Raw genomic sequence first — 20,883 nt, 5'->3', positions numbered from 1 at the left:
CTTATTATAAAGAGGATGCATTAACATGATTTCGCGGTTTTAGATGGTAGATATTCGCGGCTTTGTAGAAGGGGTTTTCTTCGTGTTCTTATTTTGGTCAACCTTGGAACTTATTGATTTAGTCAAAAATATCTACGTGTTTGTCCTTCTAACCAGGATTCAGTGGAAAGAATATGTCTATTAATGTGATGTAATAATGTACAAAAACAACAAATGGTATCAGGCAATAAAAAAAAGGTAACAAGAAGCGTTCAAATGAATCAAGGGCATTAAAAAAAAGCACCTCCAAAAGAGAAGATCACGACCCCAGAATCTTGCCATAGGCATCCTCCACCTCCTTAGCAATCTCCAACAGCGTGACAATAATGATCTGGTGCGTCACATTAGGCAGCTTATCACGCTGCAACCCAATCCACTCCAATGGCGGCGTAGCCTCACCCATATCCCGTAGCTGCGGCGTCTCAATAACCGGCGGCTCAAGCGCAGTATACGTATATCTGGACTGGGGCACATTGACAACGGCAGTAATCTTCTCTTGCTGCTCAGAGCTAGCACCACCCCCTTCACCACTACCCGGCCCACCGGTGATGCGCACCGCAGAAGGCGGCAAGGGCTTGCCAAGTCGCGACGCGAGTGCCCGTGAGTGCGTCTCCCACATGTCGCGGATGAAACTGATGCGCGAGTAGTTCCAGCCGACATCGACTTTGCCCTCGAACGTGCTGCGGAATATGTAGTCGATTTGGTGGGTTCCTGGAATCTGCCATGTTTCCATGCTCGCGACTAGTCGGGGCACTTTGAGGATTGTTCCGCCGCGAGATGCGGCGGCCCGCTCGGCGATCTCGTCCACTGAGATTTCGTCGAGTTGGGCGGATGTGGGTCGCGTGATGCTGGAGAGCGCTACGCGGAGTTGGCCTAGTGTTAGGCCTAGGGCACTGTGGATTTTGTTGGCTTCGAGCGAGACGGCGAATCGGGCCTCGGCATCGTGGGCTTCGACCTTGAAGATCTGGTTGTCGAAGAATGAGCTGGGGAATGCTCCCAGGTTGACGTGGCGGATCTTCACGACTACTCCGGTGTGTAGAGAGATGGGTGCTTTTTCGGGTTTGTCGTCGTCTTTCTTTGCTAGAGCCTTGGCGCTGACATCGAGGCGCTCGGTGAGGAGAGATGACTTCCGACGGAGGTACCGCTCTACCTCGAGGAGTGATGTTTTGTAGGCTGCTTGGACGTCTTGGATCAAGCGCTGCCATGCCTGGAATAGCGCCAGTGTTTGTGATGCTGTTAGCGATGTGCAGAATAGCTGGACTTTTTCGCCTTCCAGGATACTGAAGAGGCGCTGGCTCTGCGCGCCGGATGTGTTTCGAACGTTGTACATCAAGAAATTGAACATGGCGATCTGCGCAACCAAGAAAGGTTGGTAGTCGAAAGACACCTTGGCTTGGAGGTGATGGAAGGCAATCGTGGCTTGAATTAACGGTGTGCGTACCATCCCAGGGGAGTTCTCGGGCCATTCGATGGAGGTATGAACCTTCAACTTTCCAAGTTCGACAATTCCACTCATGCGGCCCTTACTCTCGATCGAGACTGAGCCGAAATTGATGCACATGTTCTGCTCATTGTCAGAGGTCTTGCTAGTAGACACCCACAGATCAACAATCGCAAATTGTGCCTTGCCTAGCGTCGAACCCAGATCGAGTTGAATTTCGAGCTTCTCAATCGCGATAGTAGTGTTCCAGGGGAATGCGGACGCCGAAGCAACCTGCTGGTAACGCTGCACAATGTAGCTTTGCGCCTCAGACGGTTCTGGCTGGACGGGCTCACTCGAGCTGGTGTCATTGTCGGATGGAAGCCAGATCTCCTTGAAGAGCAAAGAGTCTTGAACTTGCTTGGCATTGACTGCGACCTTCATTGGACTGACGCGCAAAATAGCTGACATCCCATTCATTCGGCCAAGGTGCTTGCTGTTCATCAAGGACAGCACCATAGACTTGACCTCGAAGCTTGCAGTTGATTCATTGGAGTACACATGTTTTACAGATGCTTCCAGGCTATTGAAAGCCAAAGAGAGTGCAAGGAATCGGCCCTGCTCTTCCGATAGGACCGTGTTGACAGTCACGTAGACACTCTCAAACCTTGCAGTAGCTGCAACCCTTGCAATAGGTTGGCAGCTTAAACTAAACTCCTGCTTGTAAAACAGCAATCCCAGGTTTACCCTGCACCGACCGAGGATGCTGGTTGGATCGGTGGCACCAAATGGCTTTTCCTGCATTAGCTTTTGCGACTGTAACTTCGCCGCTGCAGAGGGCCTTCGAGACTGGCCCTGCTGGTTGCCCATGATCTCCTTGACCGTGGCGGTCATTTGCTTAACGAGGGGAACAAGGGTTGGATACAATGTATTCGTCGAGGGGTCGACCTTCAACTCCGCATTCAGTGCGGGATCATCCGTACCATTGTCCTCGAATTGGACTTTGAATGCCACTCCCGGCGCTCGGAGGGTTGCTGTAGTCGCTGCATCACCTTGCACATATTGGCCATATTTTGCATCAGAAAGTCGGCTACCCTTCCATGCAGCGGCTAACAATGTCTGGTGATCATGGCCAAGTTTTCCTTGAAGCGTGACAGTAGCGCCTGCAAAGTCAACATCGACGAGCAGAGACCGCAATCGTCTGTTGCCGAAAAGGTTGCGATCTTTATTGGTATTGGTATTTTCGGGGGAATCCGCCCTGGTTGCCCAGACAGCCTTGCCTTCACGAAGCGCCTCGCTTGCAGTAGCAAGTGAGTCTTGTATCATACTGGCCGGAATTATGAACTCCGACGTCGCACGGATGTCGAGAGACTTACCAGCTGCTTGGAAAACAAGCCACAGCTCCTTCCCTTTGGAGGAATACGCCACGTTGAATACCAACTCTGGCATAAGGGCCGAATTGAGCGAGCGCTTTCCTCTGTCTGCTCCGAATGGTACCATCTGAAGCTGCATGTTTTCAATTCGAAGTTTGGCTGCGTTCTTCTTCTTGTTGGACAGTTCAACTTGCTGGATTGAAAAGACCAAGTCCTCGGGCTGTCGACCAGACTTGCCGTGCATCGTGGCCATGTTCCAAGCGACTTGAATGGTCCGGAATTGTAAAGAGTAAAGAGCATTGAGGAATGTTTCCGGGGTAGAATCATCGTTGACATGGATTTCGGGGGCAGGGGGAGCCCCGTCATTTGTATCGATGTGGCCACCATGTCTCAATTTCCTAAGACGTTTGACTTCATGGGAAAGGTCAAGGGTCTTGATGCGCTCTTGTGTATAGACGGCAATGTCAACCACAAGGGCCGCGGACTCAGCGAATAGTTCGACATCGAACCTCTCGCTGGTGAAATGGTACGCTCTCGTGACCTCCCCATTCTCGCGTACCGCAGAGGTTCCCTGAAGCTTCACTCCAGCAGAGAAGCCGCCATATGATTGACTACTAGCCTTTTCTTGTCTTAGCAGCTCAAATCTAATTTGAGAGGCATCAATGTTGAACTCGGGATGTTCCATGGAGTATCCTCGGTCTAGCCCGTTTTGAAGTCGCATGCGCATCATTCCAAGGCTGAAGATCATCTCGGCAGAGTAATCTTTGCTATTAAGGCCAGGCGCAATGGCATGAATTTCGAATCCAGCCATTGTGAGACGGGATTTGTAAAGAATCTCCTGGGCGCCAGATGCTGGTTTGGGCTTCGGTGACCCCCTCTGTAGCGATAGGACATCTTTCAAGTGTGACTGAAGAACATCTGCATTCTGCTTGAGATCACAAACCAAATGGGAAACATCAGGCCCTGTCAAAACAGCCAGGAGACTGCGCACAGAACTAGCTTCTAAACGAATGAGTTCAATTGTGACATCAACCTCCACTTCCTTGCGTTCCGAGAAGAGGTTCGCAAGGATTCGCCCATTTACGGGAGGTATTTCCAGCATTGACAGAACATTGTATCTCTCGTCTTCACCCGATACGAACATGTGCGAGTTTTTCTTCACATCAAAATCAACCTCGATTTTGGATGCCTCTGCGGGCATCACTGACATGCGAGCTACCTCGCCTGAAATAAGGTAGGTCAAAGATGGCAGAAGGCTAAAGGTAAACCGATAGTCTTCTAAGAACATTGCCACATGGAAGGTATCACGGGTAGGTTTATTCGATGCGAGGCTCTGATCGAATTCTGGCTTTGGCACTTTGACACTATCCACAAGTTGCTGGATGTATCTGACTTCGTCCGCGATAAGTCTGTCTGCCGTGTGTGCCAAGCTGACAGGGTCTTCTTTCATGTCATAACGAAGCTTCCTGCAGGACCCAGCGAGCTTCCAATCATGTCTGCATTCGTTGCCATCTTCCTCTGATGTAAGCGAAAGGTAGATGTACGGGTCAGCAATTCTTGACAACATCAGAGTCGTGGATTGACTTTGAAGCTCGGATGAGCATCCTTCAGCGCTAAACAATACAGCGAGGTCTTCGTGTTCAGATATTTTGGCACCAAGCGACTTGTGTACAATCGATCCTCGGAGGGCTTTCGCTATCATAGAAAGCTTAACATTGATACCGTCGAGAGTGATGGAACCAAAATCAGTGCCAAAAATGAACTGCAGCTCCGTCGGTGTCTTCTCTTGGACTTTGTCACTTGGGACATGGCCCGGAGAGGATTCGAGTGTGATGTTCGACATGACCTTGACGACCCCTTCAACAAGGTCCAGAATTTCCCAGCGAAGTCTCAGAGCTATCGATCCGCAGTAAGAGTGCAGGGTAATGAGGTTCTTACCCAGCCCACCTTTACCTTCAGGCGAGTCCGGAGCAAATGAAGCAATCGTGGACAAATTCCCTATGATCAGGTCGCTTTCTCTCGGACCAGGATCCATGGAGAATCGGAATGTTTGGACAGTGGAGGATAGGAACATTGAAGGCTGGGAAGTCTGGTGTTCAACGGCGTGCGGCCAAACACGGCGCATGACATAGCTTTTAGCAACATGTGCCAGGTCCCAAGCCCGCCAGTGGTCAAAGCCGGATAATACAGCCTTTTCGGCATTCGCCGGCAGCGGGAAACTATCACACAAGCATTTCTGCTCTAACTCACGCTTGTGGTGAGCAGGTAGGCCTTTGTAAATCTTGCGAACACGAGATATAATTTTCCACGAGTCATGCTGACGTAGGTGAGTTGAAGCAACACGGAGGATGTAAGATATGCGAGCAAGGAAGATGGGATCCGGTGTATCGGTAGCCGATTGGGTAAGGGAGTACAAGAGGTACTGTAGGCGCTTCTCGCTGGACGTTGAAAGCCGCTGAAAGGATGACGCGACGGAATCAAACATGGTCGTAGCTCGACGAACGAGAAATGCAAGACGCTCCACAGACTTTGCTGATGTTATTGTATTGAAAGTCCGCATTTGAAGATTAGAGCGAACAGTGGGCGAGGTCACAAGCCAGAAATTCATATCTTCCAAGTGAGAGTTAAACACGGCTTTCTCGTGGAAAGAGTCTACTCGACTGCCCTCGACAAAAATTGAGACGTGCTCAGCTGCCGCATGTACCGTCACGCCTTGTTTGAGACCCTCAAGTAGATCGCCTTTCCGACGTTGCACCTTTCTCCGGAACTCAGTATGCAGACGACGGATCTCGATGCTGTATTCATCTCTGAACTCGATCTGTTTGTTGTTAGGAGCCTCAGACAGGTCAACTAGTCTTAGTTGAATGGAGGGAACACGTAGAGCAATAGCCGTTGAAATTCGCGGCTGGCTCATGGCATTATCGTAGCCAACGATGTTCGATATTACATCTTTTTGCAGCGAGTCGATAATTCGCGTAGGATGCTTTGGCTCCAACCCATCCAATAAAGTAGCTAGCGTTAGAAGGAATTTGGGTGTACAAAAGCCTCGAACACCAAGCGGGATCTCACACGCAAGATTTGTGTATTTCGTTTGATCATCATCAAATGTGAGGAATACGGACTTTTCATTCATTGCAGAGTCTTCACTCATCATGTTGTCTTCATCCGCAAATGGCAACGGAAGCTCAGCCGTATCTAAACGAAGCTTGTAGTATGAGAAATATGGCATTATCCACGGGTTTGCGTCCCTTGTCGCAGAAGATGAGAATGCGCCTGCCGGAGGCCCGGAGTTTGGTCCATATCTCGACCGGTTGGTTTTTGAGACGGACGCGCTCGATTCCCGGGTAGGCAAAAAAGGCCGTGACTTGGAAACGGGATCTGGGGCTGATCTGGGGCTGTTTGCGGTATGTATACGGACACTTTTCATACTTGATGCTTCCGACTGGACAAGGAAGCTCTTGGCGCTTCCAGTAGGACGACGCCCTGGGGCTCTCCGATATGATGGTACATCAATAGAGCCAACCCTACCATGGATAGGCTCAGGCATTGAAGGTATGGCCATGGTTGGAGGGAATACATCATCATCAGGAGGAAGCGTTGAAGCTGGGCCAGTCTCCTCCCAGTCAAAAAGCAACCACTGTGCCCTGTGAGTCCGTTGATCATGGATTCTGATATGTTCTTGCTGAAGTCGTCGACTTTCGGCAATATCGGATTTACGCAAAGCCATCTTCAGCCCAATCGTGAATTGGAAAAGTCCTATGGGGGAGATAATTTCTCCCGTTGATGGATTGTATTGAGAAACAGAGTGACGATCAACGGCAGCGATCGAGATATCCGGAACGAGAAGGCTCATACGTTTAGAAAACTTGGTGTTTGCCCAATCATTGAAGTTAACATTCAAGGGCCGTGTACTCAAAATCACAGCTGTTTGCTCCAGTAGCACGGAGATATGAATCGAGTCAATCTTTGCTCTTAAGAAAGTGACGTCAAATAGAAGCTCCGGGAACAGCGTTGGCAAAGCATTTTCCTCGTTATCAAACGAGAAGTCAAAGCTCTTCAAAGATGAAGTCAAGCAGGCCAAGAACTCGGCGGAGCATTCTCCGATAATTTTACCGACTTCAAAATCCCAGTTACAAACGTAGGTTGGTTCAAGCGGCGGCAAGCCAAACAGACGATGCCCGTAAACTGAGATTCCATCGATGAACAGCTGAGTGCTAGAGATAGCGGAAGCGCCATCCAGCTGTGTGGTCTCCAAATCAATTTTCAATGGGGTGATGGAAAATTGCAAGTCCATATAGTAGTTAGTGAAGCGCAGATCCGCTTCGAGTGAGGCTGCGCTGAGTCCCATGCACTTTGAGTGGTCATAGATATTCACAGGAAGGAAAGCACGGGGGCCGTCAACCGTGACACGCACAAGCACATCCATGTCATTCGACTTTCGGTTTGGGTTGATGCCTGTGGGATTTGACGGCGGCTCGTCGGCATAGACCAGCTCTTGATATTCTTCAAGTGTCTTAAAGTGCATCTCCTCGCCAAAATAGTTCTCTCTGATTGTCATGAAACTCTTGATCAAGAATCCAAAAAGGTATAGACGGGGTGAAGTACCATCGATGTTGAGCATCAGCGTGTCAGTCAGTTCGGGGGATGTTGACTGGAAATAGTTATAGGAGCCGTCAATGAATAAATTCTCAAGAGTGGCCATGGATTTTTGCGGCAAGAACTCGTGAAGGGTATCCCATAGAGGAGTTGTGTAGTCCACACCGCCATCTTCAAGGTTCACCTTGAACTCAATGGCATTTTGTTCAGGTTGGTATTTGTTCAATGGTATCATGACATTCGACGTCAGGCGCTTGCCTTTGATGACAATGAATCGATTGTCCTCTAGATCCGAAGGATTGTTGATGATATTTCGGTCGTTGACATTGATGTAAAGTTGGAAGTCGGAGAAATTGAGATCGAGATTGTAGATAAAAGGCACAAATGTGTAGTAGTCCGAAGGCGGTCCCGAAGCCCAGTCACTTACAAGATCCGTTAGAAGGAATATGTGATCACGTAGGAGGAAAAGCTGTAGGTCCTGGCTCTCGGCAGTAAATCTCCAGGAGCGAAGACTATTCCAGGAGAGCGGGTTGGACAAATCGCAAGTGACTTGTTGCCGAGGACATTGCCAGAGCAAGCCATGATTGATGCTGGATGATAACCTCGACTCTCGCAAGTCGATAGAAAGTTCATTTCGAAACCCGGCGCTGGATCCCACCATGTCCATAGTATAATTGATGGTAGAGTCGGCGGCAACACAAAGAGAAAGCCACCCAAACGGGCGAATTTCAGGGCCAATATAGCCCTTTTCACCTTCTTTGGCTCGAGGACTTTTCTGGTCATTTGGCTTCTTCGCTCTCGATGCACCCCTAACGACATCAGCACGACCCTTCCATTGCCAATCCTTGGAGGGCTCTCGTGTCGGAATGCGCAAAGTCAACTCCTTATTGATTTCCACGCGCAACCTAAATTCCGTGCTTTGTCGCAGAACACCAGGGGCTAGTTGCTCTGTGGTCTCAGAGTTGCGATAGAAGTTTGGAAAAAAGACATTTTGCAGGCCAACCCGCTCCCTATCAGCCCATGGTCCATAATTTATCGTACCTCCATCAATCTTGATGTCAATTCCCCATTCCGGAGGAGGCGCAGAGTTGATATTGTTGTTCATTGGTTGAGGCCGAGCCGTTGACGTTGGGTGAATAACGACTCGTCCAGGGATGTCCCAGAAGTAGGCTATATTCAAGCTAGGGCTATCCACGATGGTAGAAAACCTGCCATATTCAACTGAGTTCCATTTCTCATGGTCATCCTCGCTATCTTCATCTAGATAGCGAGATAGACCAGTCCAGCGGACCTCGGGGAACTCTGCCTGGCTCCTCGGCATACTATTGGCGTGTCTACCATCATTATGGAACGATTCGACAGATGTCTGGAAATATGGGACCAAGTCTCGAATGCTGTGCCATACTTTTCGCCTCTGGAATTGATAGTTGAAGATATTTTGCGGTTTTTTCTTCGACTTCAGTTCTTTCTCTTGCACGGCACCTAGATCTTTGGCGGTCGCCGACTGATTCTGCTTGAAGTCCGGGTTTGGCCGCATTTGAATCACTGGGTTATTGAGTTGAAATGAAAATATTTGACGATACAAATCAAGAGGGCCAGAATTGGAAGCATCAATGGTGCCCGTTCCAGTCTCGAATGTCGTTGCCAACACAGATCGGGTATGCTCATTTCCCATGACAATGGCTCCTTTTTGGCAGTCCAGCTTCACGGGAAGTAGTTGTAACATCTTGGACACAGGGTCTGATAGCTCTGATTCACCAGGAGTAGTCCCCTGTAACGCAGCGCCGTCCCTCTCACTCATGCTGCGCTCTGACATGGGTTTCATGGCTGGCCTATGGCTAGATGAATCTTCAAAACCAAAGCCATCGCCGGCGTTGTCAGTCTCTGCCGTTGTGCGAGACCCTGGGGGTTTTGAATTGTCGTCGTGTAAATCCGCATTTTTGGGAGAGTACCCAAAGCCTGCAAGGATACTGTCATAGGCGGGGGTTCGGTTGTAAATGAACCATTCAAGTCCATATGTGTTGATAGTAATCCGGCATGGCAATTTAGTCGTGTTTCCCATGCCACCTTGCTCCCCAAGATGGTCGTCTGTTCCATCGCGCGGGGACTGTGCATGTCCGTTCCTTAGGGTATGATGAGGAAGACCTGCCTTGCGTCGAATTTCTGTCAAGTCATTTCGCTCCACTGTACGCGTCCAATAGCGCCATGTTATGAATCCTCCATGAATAAAGATCGTCTCGTTCACACCATGGTACCGAATGCCCTTGAAGAAGATTCTCCCACCAAGAAGGGAGACTTGCAATGCATTGATATCAACATATGCGCGGTAGTAATGCCAGGTGTATGCTCGAATCGCGTAGGAGATAAGGTTCGCGAAGAGGCGATTGAAGTAGAGCAAAAAGAACAGAGCACTATGCCTATGATCAGCGTAATCCGGCCGCGTTGAACAGGGAAGTCTTACAGGATGCAGGAGACAATCAGTTCCAAGAGAAAGAACCTAAATTAATCAGTATAACAGCCATAACCCAAGCAGCGATTCCATACCAATTGAAGCTTGGATCTGGCGTCAGGAAAGCCGATGTCAAGCTTGTACTAGCCATCTCTCCCTGCCAGCCAACATGGACAGCGCCAGCGCGATAGAACGCGAATGACGAGCCAAAATTGACCTCTCAAACATCGACACCAAAGTGGCTGGGTCGAATATCCTGGAAGTCGCAAGGTGGGCGTTGTCTTGGAACCCTGAGAGCGGTGTCACGAGAAGATCGTCATCGGGCAACACGCCTCCTCATTCCGAACTGACATTTCCCCAGCTTGATTCTCCCCCCATTTCGGTCTTGACCAACATGTTTTGCCCCTCTATCGACTCCGCGGAATGAGCTGGATTATCTCCGCAGGCAAAAAGCGGTTCCCAAACCGTACTTGTCCCTAGTTTTCAGCAATCATGACGATCGCAGCTGGCGGAGGAACAGGCTCCAGCCTGGCACGCGCAATTATCATTGTCACAGGCGTCTCGGCTTTGGTTTCCTCGCTCTTGTCTTTTGTGTGAGTCTAGTCTACCCCGTGTATCTCAGTTAATGGGTGCGATCGCTGTAGACCCTCGAGCTAACATGTTGTCTCGAACCGCAGGTCCATATGGTTTCAAGCGTACGAGCTAATACCGTCCCAGTTCTCGAACCACAGCTCACCATATATATAGCAAAAATTACCGGAAACCCTTGCTCCAACGCTACGTGGTGCGCATATTGTTGATGTGAGTATTGGCTCCAGCATCAGGTCAGGGGGCGGGGATAAAGAGCAGTGCTGATTGAGCTTAGGGTCCCGATTTACGCAGTATCATCATGGACGAGCATCATATCGCTAACGGCGGCTCAATTTCTGGATCCTGTTCGCGATATCTACGAGGTACGTGGCGCCCTGTCCGATTTTGGGATAGGGCTGTATTAATGCATGACCTTGGCAGGCATTCACCATCTATACCTTCTTCCAGCTCCTCATCAACTTCCTCGGCGGCGAGCGGGCCGTGATTATCATGGCCCACGGCCGTCCTCCTATTTCCCATGCCTGGCCTCTCAATCACTTCCTCCCAAAGATTGACGTCTCCGATCCCCACACATTCCTCGCTGTCAAGCGTGGTATCCTGCAGTATGCTTGGTTGAAGCCAATTCTGGCCCTCGCCTCCATCATAATGAAGGCAACCGACACATACCAAGAGGGCTATATTGGACTGAGCTCTGGATACCTCTGGACAGGTATCATATATAATGTCAGCGTCACGATCAGTCTCTACTCTCTTGCCATGTTCTGGGTGTGTCTACATGACGATCTCATGCCATTCCGCCCTATTCCCAAATTCCTCTGCATAAAACTCATTATTTTTGCCTCATATTGGCAAGGTTTTTTCTTATCGATCCTGCAGTGGCTGGGGGCGCTTGGTAATGTTGCTGGGTACACCCCCGACAACCTCGCGGCGGCCATTCAGGACAGTCTTATTTGTTTTGAGATGCCATTCTTCGCTATGGCTCACTGGTATGCATTTTCGTGGCACGACTACGCGGACCCGACTATCTCAGCTGCACGCATGCCCGTAAAATATGCGCTGCGCGACGCATTTGGCGTGCGAGATTTGGTTGAAGACACCAAACTCACTATTCGAGGTAAAAATTACGGGTATAGGCTCTTTGACTCTGGTGATAATATCATCCCGCATGAGGAGTCGGGCTCACGGGTCAAGCGAGTAATGGACGGCATGAGGTATGAGCGTGGAGGTAAGGCAAAATATTGGATTCCCAGACCAGGTGAAGCCAACAGCCGAACGCCTCTATTATTGGGTGGTGAACCCAGTGAGCGCGTCCCCAGAAGTCCACGTGCCAGTCAGACCTCGAGAGAAAGATTCCGATCTTATAGTGAAATCGATGAAACCGCAATGGACGACGAGGACGAGCGACTATTCCTCAATGCTCGTGCACTGGAATTTGGAGATTGGAATGTAAGTTACTGGTGCAAGGTGTTCGTTGTGATTGCGATGCTGACCGTGCATAGTACCCGGTGATTACCGCCAACGAGGTGCCAAGAGACCAACGGCTACCACCCACGCGAAGAAATCAAGATTCGAGCCGAGGGGCAGATGTCAAAAAGGCCCGTAGGCACAGGAAAAGTCGCGCATCAGATGCTGTGAGCCGTCAAAGTCCCAAGCCGAATTCCAATAAGCCTGGCCCGAGCTCGGCGACTCCCGGTCCCTTGCAGCGAAACATCAGCTCCACTAGTTCCAGCGGTACACAGCGCAGCCAGCTGGTTGACCTTGTTGTGGAGAATACGGAGGCCGAGGAAGAAGATCGAGCTCAGATTCAGAGAGAATATGGCACTGCCTGGGCTGAACCTGAACCTCGCCGATTCGAGTAAGTTCCCAAATCATCGGACGGTAGCAGCCCTAGAGGCGTGAGAGCAGAGTTATTAACGCTTGTTCCAATTTCCAGAAGACCGTCCGGAGAGCCAATCGAGGAGGAGGAAGCCAATTCGACACAGCCAGAGTCTAACCATGACGATGATCGGCCCAAATGGGCCTACGACGGCTTAGAGCAGGACAACGTATGGGGTAAATAGCACGTCCCACAGCGTACCCTGTCACTTGATAAATCCTGGGCCATGATAATCTATCTTATTTACTCATTTTTTTCATTTTCTGTCTGATACATTTCTGTGTTCTGTATATATTCTTCAAACCGAAACAGAAGACTGTAAGACATTATGAAACTCCAAGAAAATTCTAAATATTCTCCTTCCAATCTCTGTAAGCGCCCAACTTTCTCATCACACAAAAAAGTACCTGACAGGCTTGACAGGGTATAGCTTGAACGAATAAGCACAGATGTGACCACTTGGGCACCAACGAATAGCAATGCTTCAATCAGCTCCGTAACCGACGATCAATGGGGCTAAATGCGCTGGCGTCAGGATGTATTTCTCGACTAGGCCTAGCCCCTGTTCATTGGTGCCCATAACGGTGTGTGCCCAGACGAATTAGGCAAATCGCTCACATTTGCCCTGGCTTATAGGATGTTCCCATCCCGTCTGAGGGGCTGATTGCCTGTGCTACAGGTTTGTCCCTTCCCCTTCTCTCTTGCCATTCCCTTCAAGGCGATGGATTGATTTTTTGCGCTGGTCGCCATCATGCTGGCTTTGGAGAAGGCGGGGTCGTTATTCACTGGTTGGATACGATCATGCCTGACATGTCTACCGGGCGAGGATGGCTGTCAACCTAGACAAGCCGAGAACGGTATGTGTTCGACTACGTCAATACTCCAGAGGTGATCCTCTAATACATATCGCAGGCGTTAAACGGGAGATGCAAGTATGCCACACTCAACCACACCTGGTCCCACCCATGAAGTTGGTGGTATACGATGACCTCCCTAGTCCAAGTATCCATCAACATCGGAACTCACTGTCATCATGGTTTAACGACAGTCGGAACTTGGCCTCGCGAGCCTCTAACCGGGCAAGCATGACCTTGAAACGAACTTCAACCACCCCATTGAAGATTGGCGCACCTTCAGACTTTCGCAGAGTGCAATCTTTCCACGATCACCCGTCTCAGTCATACCATGTACCTCCGCCACCAACCTATCAACCATTGGACCTTCGCATTCATCGATCAGGCAATCGATTGTCAGACCTACCTTCATTTGAAGGCTTCCAGCTAAACGAGAGCACCGAGCGCAAGCCGCTACCGGTGCCTCCGCGTGCCCTGACCACTTCGACCGGCGTTCGAGATCGATATGGCCAAAAGGCATTTGTAGTCTCGCGTAAGCCAGTCGGGTCCCAGAAACGCCGATCACTTGGGAACATGGAACCTTCGCTCGTAAAAGAGCCTGTTCGCATCACTAGTGCTCTAGTTCCGCATTTCTCGACAATCACTCCCACCGAGACCACTCTGCCAGAAGCCCAGGCAACATCTCCAATCCATAACAGATCAAAGTCGGAGGGGAACCAGCTTACGCTGAACACCCCATGGCCCATCGATGCAAGCATAGGCCAACCCTGGGAAACCGTGCCTCGGAATACACCTACATTCAAGAGCATAGAATCACCGGATACATCCTCATCCAAGTATTCGACGATTTCCAAGGGCAGTCCTTCGTCAGCTAGCTTGCGCACAATGCCATCACAAATCTCATCTCTACGCCGTCCCTCCATTCCACTCCCACAGAACCGGGACACAATCGATTCAGCCCGCTCCTCACTTTCCAACCGCGTAAACCAATGGATGTTCCCTACACCCACCAAGCCATCTACGCCCCCGAAGCAGGCCTCTTTGCCCGGGGATAACGAGTTTAATTGGGAGCGAACCCGCACGCTGAGCGGCACCACAGTCGCATCGACTACCACGACCATCACTGGCGGTGCCCGAGTACGGAACAATAGCTCTATCTCTAGTGCCTTCTCTACTGCCATCACTCCTCGTACCTCATTCCAGGTCCCCTCATCTTCTGCAGAAAAGGTTGCTGACGCTGGTGTCTGTTACCCGACCATCTTTGAGGGCCAGCAACAGCACCATAAATTCTCCCCGTATCACGATAATGGACATATGAGGTACCACGAGTCCAGTATTGGGTTGGCGTTTTGAGTTCTAACGACACGTTTACCCTTTCTATGATTTTGATAATGAGTTACTCAGTCTATTTCCTCCTCTCGTCGATTGAGGACTGTTTGGTTTTGGTCTTGGTTGGATATTTGCTGGGTGTTTACTTTTCGGCTCTATTTTTTTGTCTGCGCGTTGGAATACCCCCATTTCGATTCTGGTTGGTTAGTACTTTTTTATGAGGGGATTCACCTGGCTTACCTAGGAAGTAATAATGAATACAGTCTCGATATGACTACATGGGACCTTTAATAGCCAGGTTATTCTAAGAAGTATTCTAGTAGGGAGAATAGCATTCATACAACACAAACTCAGAGTTCAAGGTCCAGGTTGATACACATGGTATTTGGTCGTGATATCTGACCCATCTGGAATATACATAAGTTGATTGTACACAAAGTCTGACGCTAACTATCACTGTAGGGTATCTCGAAAAGGACAAGGTAGCTGCTGGAAAGACAAAATAGGGTACAAGTTAAAAAAATCACAGGATGAATGTCATGTACAAACGCGAAATATCGATGTGCTGGCTTTCATAAAACGAAATCCAAGCTTCAGTCCGCGGTCACTATCTCTACATCATCATCCGGAGCAGGTGTACTTATGGAACCCGCTTTGCGGTGTTTTTGCATGCCCAAGATCTGCCAGGCACGACCCATCATGCCATGACCTAAGCCCTGGGGGAATTCGACAGACGCCTTGTGAGCATGTCTGGAGACGCGATCACGCATTGCACGTTCCTGCTTGGCAGCGAGCAGGCGGTCCTGTTCACGTTCGTGATTGACAATTTCATCGCGCCATTCGGCCCAGTGTTCGAAGTTTTCACGCTGCTGCAGTACCTGGTAACGGAGGCGAGTCTTGGACGGGCGCCAGGCAGTGCGGCCGGCGTTGTCATTGTCGTCACTCGTGGGAGCAGCCATCGTGGATTTCAGATCGGTGACGCGGGACTCCTTTGTCAGTTTGAGGAGATGGGTCATGACGTCCCGACTTTCGAGAGCAGTGCGTTGGATCTTCTCTTGTTCGGGGGTTGGTTTAGCACGCGTGAGCGGCGCATCAAGCCAGGCGTGCATATCAGTAGATCGCTGGACAGAGTATGGGTCGAGGATGTTCGAACGGCGGTTTTCCTCACGCAGGAAACGCACGGCTGCTTGGAGGCTTTCCACCTCCGCGCGAAGAGACTCATTCTCGTCCATGGCAGCCAGAGATGCCTCACTAGCAATGACAGCGCCGTTACCCGTGGCTGTCAGGCCTGCGGTTCCAGACATGCGCTTCATTCGCTCAAGACGAGCCATAACCTCGTCTCGTTCTGATTCGGCTGTCCGAAGCTCCTTCTTTTGTTGCTCGACAATTTTTTCGAGTTCACTCCCTGCTGTCTGAATTTCCTCGATCTTGGCTTCGAGATCTTTGACCATGGCAGCCTTCTTATTTGCCTCTCGCATCCTAGATTCAAGGTGCTCAATCTTTAGGCCCTGCTCCTCAAGGGTATTGTCCTTGACCCCAAGCGCGGCCGATGCCTCGTGAATTTCATTTCTCAACTGGCGGATCTCCTCGTCAGCATCAGGGGATGTCATTTTGTTGGATTTTAATTCTGCGGCACGGGCAACCCATGGGAATGCAGCTCTCTCAAACTCGGTTGTGTGAGATAGATCTGACGAGATAGAATCAAGCTCCTCAAACTGATCGCCTACCTCCCGCAATCTGGTAAAGAGCAATGAAACAGGGTCGTTGCTTTCATCGGGGGTTTCGGACGAGGCAAAAGATACCGCAGCTTGGGACATGCAGTCTAGAATCTCTGCCGGGCCGAATGGCTCCGTGCGACCTTCATCACTCGTGAGGATCACAAGGTTTTCGCCGAGTTTTCGAGCAAGCTCTGAGAGTTGTCTGGTTTCAGTTTCGATCTTCTTGAAGGGTTCGTCGGCCTCTTTCGGAAGTGCAAGCGACCTTGAACGTAGATCATCAAGCGACCGGCTGACCTTGCCCATCGCGACCTTGTATCCACGGGCCTGTGGGGTAAAAGCGTCCAGTTTGTTCAGAGCAAGCAAGTTTTCCTCGTCGCTCTCTCCCGCTGCAGCCATTTTAGAACCGATAATGAGCTTAACGCGTGAGATTGCACCGGCTGAATGCTCAATGTACAATTGGGATAAATGGGCCCGCATACACAGTTCATCGGCAAACATCTCCAAGTTGGAAGGAAGAAGGGTTTCAGCAAGGTGGGCGAGGAGAGCGATAGACCGCTGCAATTCCACTGCAAGCTTTGCAAGATTCACTTCGTCCTTCTTCATAGGCTCGATCCAGAAGTTCAACATGCGCTCAACTGGCTCCATTTCGAACAGTGCGACCTTGATGCTACCAAATTCCTCGGGCGAGCAAGCTGTGATATAGTTCACGAATCGATCACACACATTCGAGATCCACATAAGGTGCTCCAAAACCACATGGGCTTGAAAAAGTTCTTCGTTGGAGACTACTGAGTGCTCAGAACCCTTTTCTTGTAGAGTGCTGCTCATAACGTTGGCTTTGAATCCGACACGTTTGAATCGAAGTAATGCTTGGATGGAATTCCTTTCGCTTTCAAAGTACTCCGGAAGATAGAGTTTGATCATTGAGAGGTGCTGCGCATTTTCCTCAGACTCCATACGATTCAGTTCGAGATCGATAGATTTGGTCAGGGCCTTCGATTGATTGGCCTGTAGTTTCATGTTCAAATCCTGCATCTGACGGTGGCGCATTGCAGTTTCGGTGGTCTCTGCCTCTGAAATTTGTTTGGTTGTGCGCATATCATCCAAGTCACACTGCAGGGTTGTCACCAAATCCCTGAAGCGGGTTAATGTGTATTCAAGATCTTCGATAACTTCGTCCTGTTGTGTGATTTTTCGGCATTGGTCGCTGAATAAACCCTCTCGGTACTCAAGTTCTTCTTGGAGTTGCTTCTCAGTTTCAATGTGGGTGTACTCCATCTCATCACTAATCTCTTTAAGAGATTCCAAATCTTCGATGGCAGCTTTCAGCTCATTAATCTCGTCTTGATAGCGCATGTTTTTGTCTGCTAATTCTTCAATCATTTCTTCAGCACCCAGTGCTGTTTCCAGCTGCTGCTTGAGATCATCGACATTGGCCTCAGCCACCAAGATTCTCTCCTTTGCGGCCTCGTAATCAGACTTGACAGCAGCGTACTCTTCGAGGTCCTCCTCCAATTCTTTAATCTGGGCCCTGAGATCAGCCTCCTGCTGCTGTGTCATATCTCTCAGACGAATGAGCGCCTCGCGGAGACGTTCATTAGTTTTCTCCATCTGCAGCCATCCATGAGTGGTTCTGTCTTCGGGGGTGATTTCCTGGCTGTATTCTTCATTCTCCTCTCGGAGGACCTCCACCTCCAAATTCAGCTCGTCCAACTTTGATCGTAGCGCTGAACATTCGTGCTTGAATGCTTCCGCTGTCTCTTCTGCCATTTCGCGGTCAAGAGTAGCCATTTCCATGAGCGATTCATGCTCTGCCTGCATCCGTTCCACGTCGTCAGAACGCGTCTCAAGTTCTTTCAGCTTTTTGCGCAACTCGGTGACTTCCAGTTGCTGCGGCTGATACTTGGCTTGCAGTTTTTGGATGATCGTTTCAAATTTATCACGTTCAGCCTGGAGTTGCTCGAGGGTCTTCAATTTCTCCTTGTCGTCCGCTCTTTTCTTTTCCATAACTTTGAGCTTGGCATTGAGTTCTTCGAGCTCGCGATTAACTGCACTGCTCTGCGCTTGGCGTTGAGATGCAGATAGCGAGGCCCCAGGACGCGAGGCTGCTGGGCGTGTAGCAGTCATCGACTGTCGAGAGGCCTTCGACGCAGTGACTCCATCTTGTGCACTCTCCCCTTCAGTGTCAGGCGACTCCGTATCGGTCGGATCTCCAGATCGCCCACTCATTCCCGTATCTCCTCCATCGGATGCTTTTGTGTTGCTAATCTGCCGTAATGAAGGGCGCTTTGTCAATCCTGCGGTTGATGAAGCAACAGTACTTTGGGAGGCCGGTCTTGAGGTTCGGGCGGCTGGTCCAGACACCGAGGGTCGCGAGCCTCTAGATGCTGCAGATTGTGTTGGGGAAGGACCCAGGGAGCTTCTGGTGCTGGGAGCTAGTCGAGGTCGATTAGACGCCACTGTAGATGTGCGGGAAGTACTGCCGATGGGTGGGCGAGTTGCTTGACTTGCAGTTGTTGCGAGCTGTTTTGTTGGGGACTTGGTCGGCGACTAAAGAACGTGGAGTTCCAGGTTAGCATAATAGGAGGAAATGCCATTGTAGGACATTACATACTCGGAGAGACGATCGAGCGACCACACCCTTCGGCGCCGGAGTAGGAGTGGAGGCTGCATTGGTACTCTGGCGCCTGACTGATGTAGGAGGCAGTCCGGTTTGCTTCCGCATACCAGCGGAGATCCCGGGTTTAGGCTGCATTTTGCTACCTGCGACACCAGTAGCCGGCTTGGTGGCTTGTTTACTCTCCGGCTGGGGCTGGACAATCTTGCCAACCACTGTTGGGCGGACAAACATGCCATATCCTGGGTCGCAGTCAAAATACCGTTCTCCTTGGACTGCACCATCATTTTTTCCAGTGGCCTCATCTAACTCGAGGCCTATCCACTGCCCGTCCGCAAAGTGAGTGGTGCCAATGAAGCGCACTGTTGCTTGTCGTCCATCGGGTAGCTCAATCACCGTGCCTACAGATAAGGCTTGGCCAGACATGCTGAATAGATTCAAGAGCTACAATGAGCTCTTGAGCGATAACTGAGATGTTCTGGTTGTCGAGAGAACGGAAACACGGCAACTCCTGAGTCCAGCGGAGCGCGTCAAGTGATTATTCACTGCCTGAGGCAGAAACTTCTAATTTATGATGTAGATCACTGCACGGATTGATGGAATGCTAAATGATTCTTTATTGTATCATTATAGCAGGCTCGAACGGTGTATTTGGATATATATATGTAGGGCCCATAGTCATAAACGTTCATAGTCGTAAACCAAAAGTCTAGAGGGAATAAACAAAGAGTCTCATGGTCATGTCCATATCTAAGAACCACCTTTTCACGGTTTCTGTTTGAACACGTGGGGGAAAAGCACCTGAAGCTCTTCAAGGCTAGAGATCGTGTACTTCGAAGCCGGCTTGTGTGGTGTGGGGAAACCCGGTTCGGCGAGGTGAACGGTAGTCCATCCCCGGGCATGCGCATGTACACAGTTCAAGTGGGAGTCATCTAGTTCAGCAGCATTAGAATAAAAGAGTATAAACGGTCATAGTCGTGCAACGGAGAATGACATACCAACAAAATAGCACTGATCCGTGCTGGGAGCACCGGCTTCCTTCTCCGCTTTGTCATACATATCCTGACTAGGTTTGCAAATCAAGGGCACATTTCCATAGTCACAATAAGTAATACCTTCGAACAGATCCTCGATACCAAGCAACTTCACCACACGGTTTGCGTGGTTGATATAAGCGTTCGTGAGTAGCCACGGCTTCACCTTTGTTGTGTCCAGGTTCTCCAACAGTTTGCGCAGCTTGGGATCAGGCTTGAGGATATTGTCAAGAGGTAGAGCATCATCAACCTCACGATTGAACGCAAGCGGGTCGATCTTGTGGTGGCGGGTAAGGCCTTCAATGGCTAGTCCATATTCCTTGTAGTATTTCTGGTGCAGCATATGGGCATCTTCAGAGTTAAGGTCGAGATGCTTCACAAAAAATTTATCTAGTAAAAGTGTACTGTGTTAGTTGTATATTCCAGCATATTGTACTGGTTTCACCCACTGATCAATGTCTGCATCTCATCGTGGATGTTGCAAGCTGCGCGGAGGTATGTTTGTCAGTAGTAGCTCAGATAGCTCAGAAAGAGCGAAAATCAACATCACCAACCTTTGGAGTAGAGCTGTAGGAACACATAGTAATTAGTAACCGAATTCCAACTTTAGGATCTCTCAACTTACACAGTTGTCAATATCAAAGAAAAAGATTGGCCGTGAGTCATTGACCCCGTTGGCGCCGTTGGTCGCCATCGATCTTGTATTGTGAAATCGCAAAGGTAGATAAGCAGGTGTAAGTCTAGACAAAGTCACAACAGGTCTAATAAGCCGGCAGGAAGATAACGCAAATGATCGATGCATAGATCAAAGGGAAGATCAAAGTAAGGTCAGCTTCCTTTTCACTCTTCTTCACTTTCCCGATGTCCAGCGCACACCCGTGACCTTACCTAATCAGATCTAGCGCCCAAACGGCCAGTAGGGTGGACTTTTAAAAAACCACTTCAGTTGCTCTACCTTCCAACTCTCAGAGCCTTTCTCAATCGTAG

At 49.8% G+C, this 20,883-nt stretch overlaps 5 protein-coding genes across 5 annotated transcripts; 2 read left to right on the top strand and 3 right to left on the bottom strand.

Annotated features, from left to right (window-relative positions):
- Positions 1–298: 298 nt before the first annotated feature.
- PGRI_022420 (uncharacterized protein) lies at positions 299–10,028 on the bottom strand (the record flags this gene model as incomplete). The annotated part of the gene is made up of 3 exons (XM_040789955.1): positions 299–9,839; positions 9,890–9,925; positions 9,973–10,028. 3 exons carry the CDS (start codon positions 10,026–10,028, stop codon positions 299–301), a joined length of 9,633 nt encoding a protein of 3,210 aa, XP_040646908.1.
- A 341-nt stretch (positions 10,029–10,369) lies between these two features.
- On the top strand, positions 10,370–12,528 carry PGRI_022410 (OSTA/TMEM184 family protein; the record flags this gene model as incomplete). The annotated part of the gene is made up of 6 exons (XM_040789954.1): positions 10,370–10,470; positions 10,743–10,830; positions 10,889–11,679; positions 11,833–11,914; positions 11,968–12,323; positions 12,402–12,528. 6 exons carry the CDS (start codon positions 10,370–10,372, stop codon positions 12,526–12,528), a joined length of 1,545 nt encoding a protein of 514 aa, XP_040646907.1.
- Positions 12,529–13,309: 781 nt separating this feature from the next.
- On the top strand, positions 13,310–14,551 carry PGRI_022400 (uncharacterized protein; the record flags this gene model as incomplete). Its single annotated transcript, XM_040789953.1, has 1 exon — positions 13,310–14,551. The coding sequence occupies one exon, from the start codon at positions 13,310–13,312 to the stop codon at positions 14,549–14,551; it is 1,242 nt and encodes a 413-aa protein (XP_040646906.1).
- A 569-nt stretch (positions 14,552–15,120) lies between these two features.
- On the bottom strand, positions 15,121–19,288 carry PGRI_022390 (uncharacterized protein; the record flags this gene model as incomplete). Its single annotated transcript, XM_040789952.1, has 2 exons — positions 15,121–18,795; positions 18,860–19,288. 2 exons carry the CDS (start codon positions 19,286–19,288, stop codon positions 15,121–15,123), a joined length of 4,104 nt encoding a protein of 1,367 aa, XP_040646905.1.
- A 339-nt stretch (positions 19,289–19,627) lies between these two features.
- Positions 19,628–20,590, bottom strand: PGRI_022380 (putative pyrimidine 5'-nucleotidase; the record flags this gene model as incomplete). The annotated part of the gene is made up of 5 exons (XM_040789951.1): positions 19,628–19,794; positions 19,861–20,286; positions 20,346–20,381; positions 20,451–20,463; positions 20,522–20,590. The coding sequence occupies 5 exons, from the start codon at positions 20,588–20,590 to the stop codon at positions 19,628–19,630; spliced, it is 711 nt and encodes a 236-aa protein (XP_040646904.1).
- Positions 20,591–20,883: the final 293 nt, after the last annotated feature.

Source organism: Penicillium griseofulvum (assembly GCF_001561935.1).
Source record: "Penicillium griseofulvum strain PG3 chromosome Unknown contig_80, whole genome shotgun sequence".
Taxonomy (NCBI): Eukaryota; Fungi; Ascomycota; class Eurotiomycetes; order Eurotiales; family Aspergillaceae; genus Penicillium; species Penicillium griseofulvum.
Note: the sequence above shows the minus strand (reverse complement) of the source record. Positions and strands in the feature narration are given on the sequence as shown.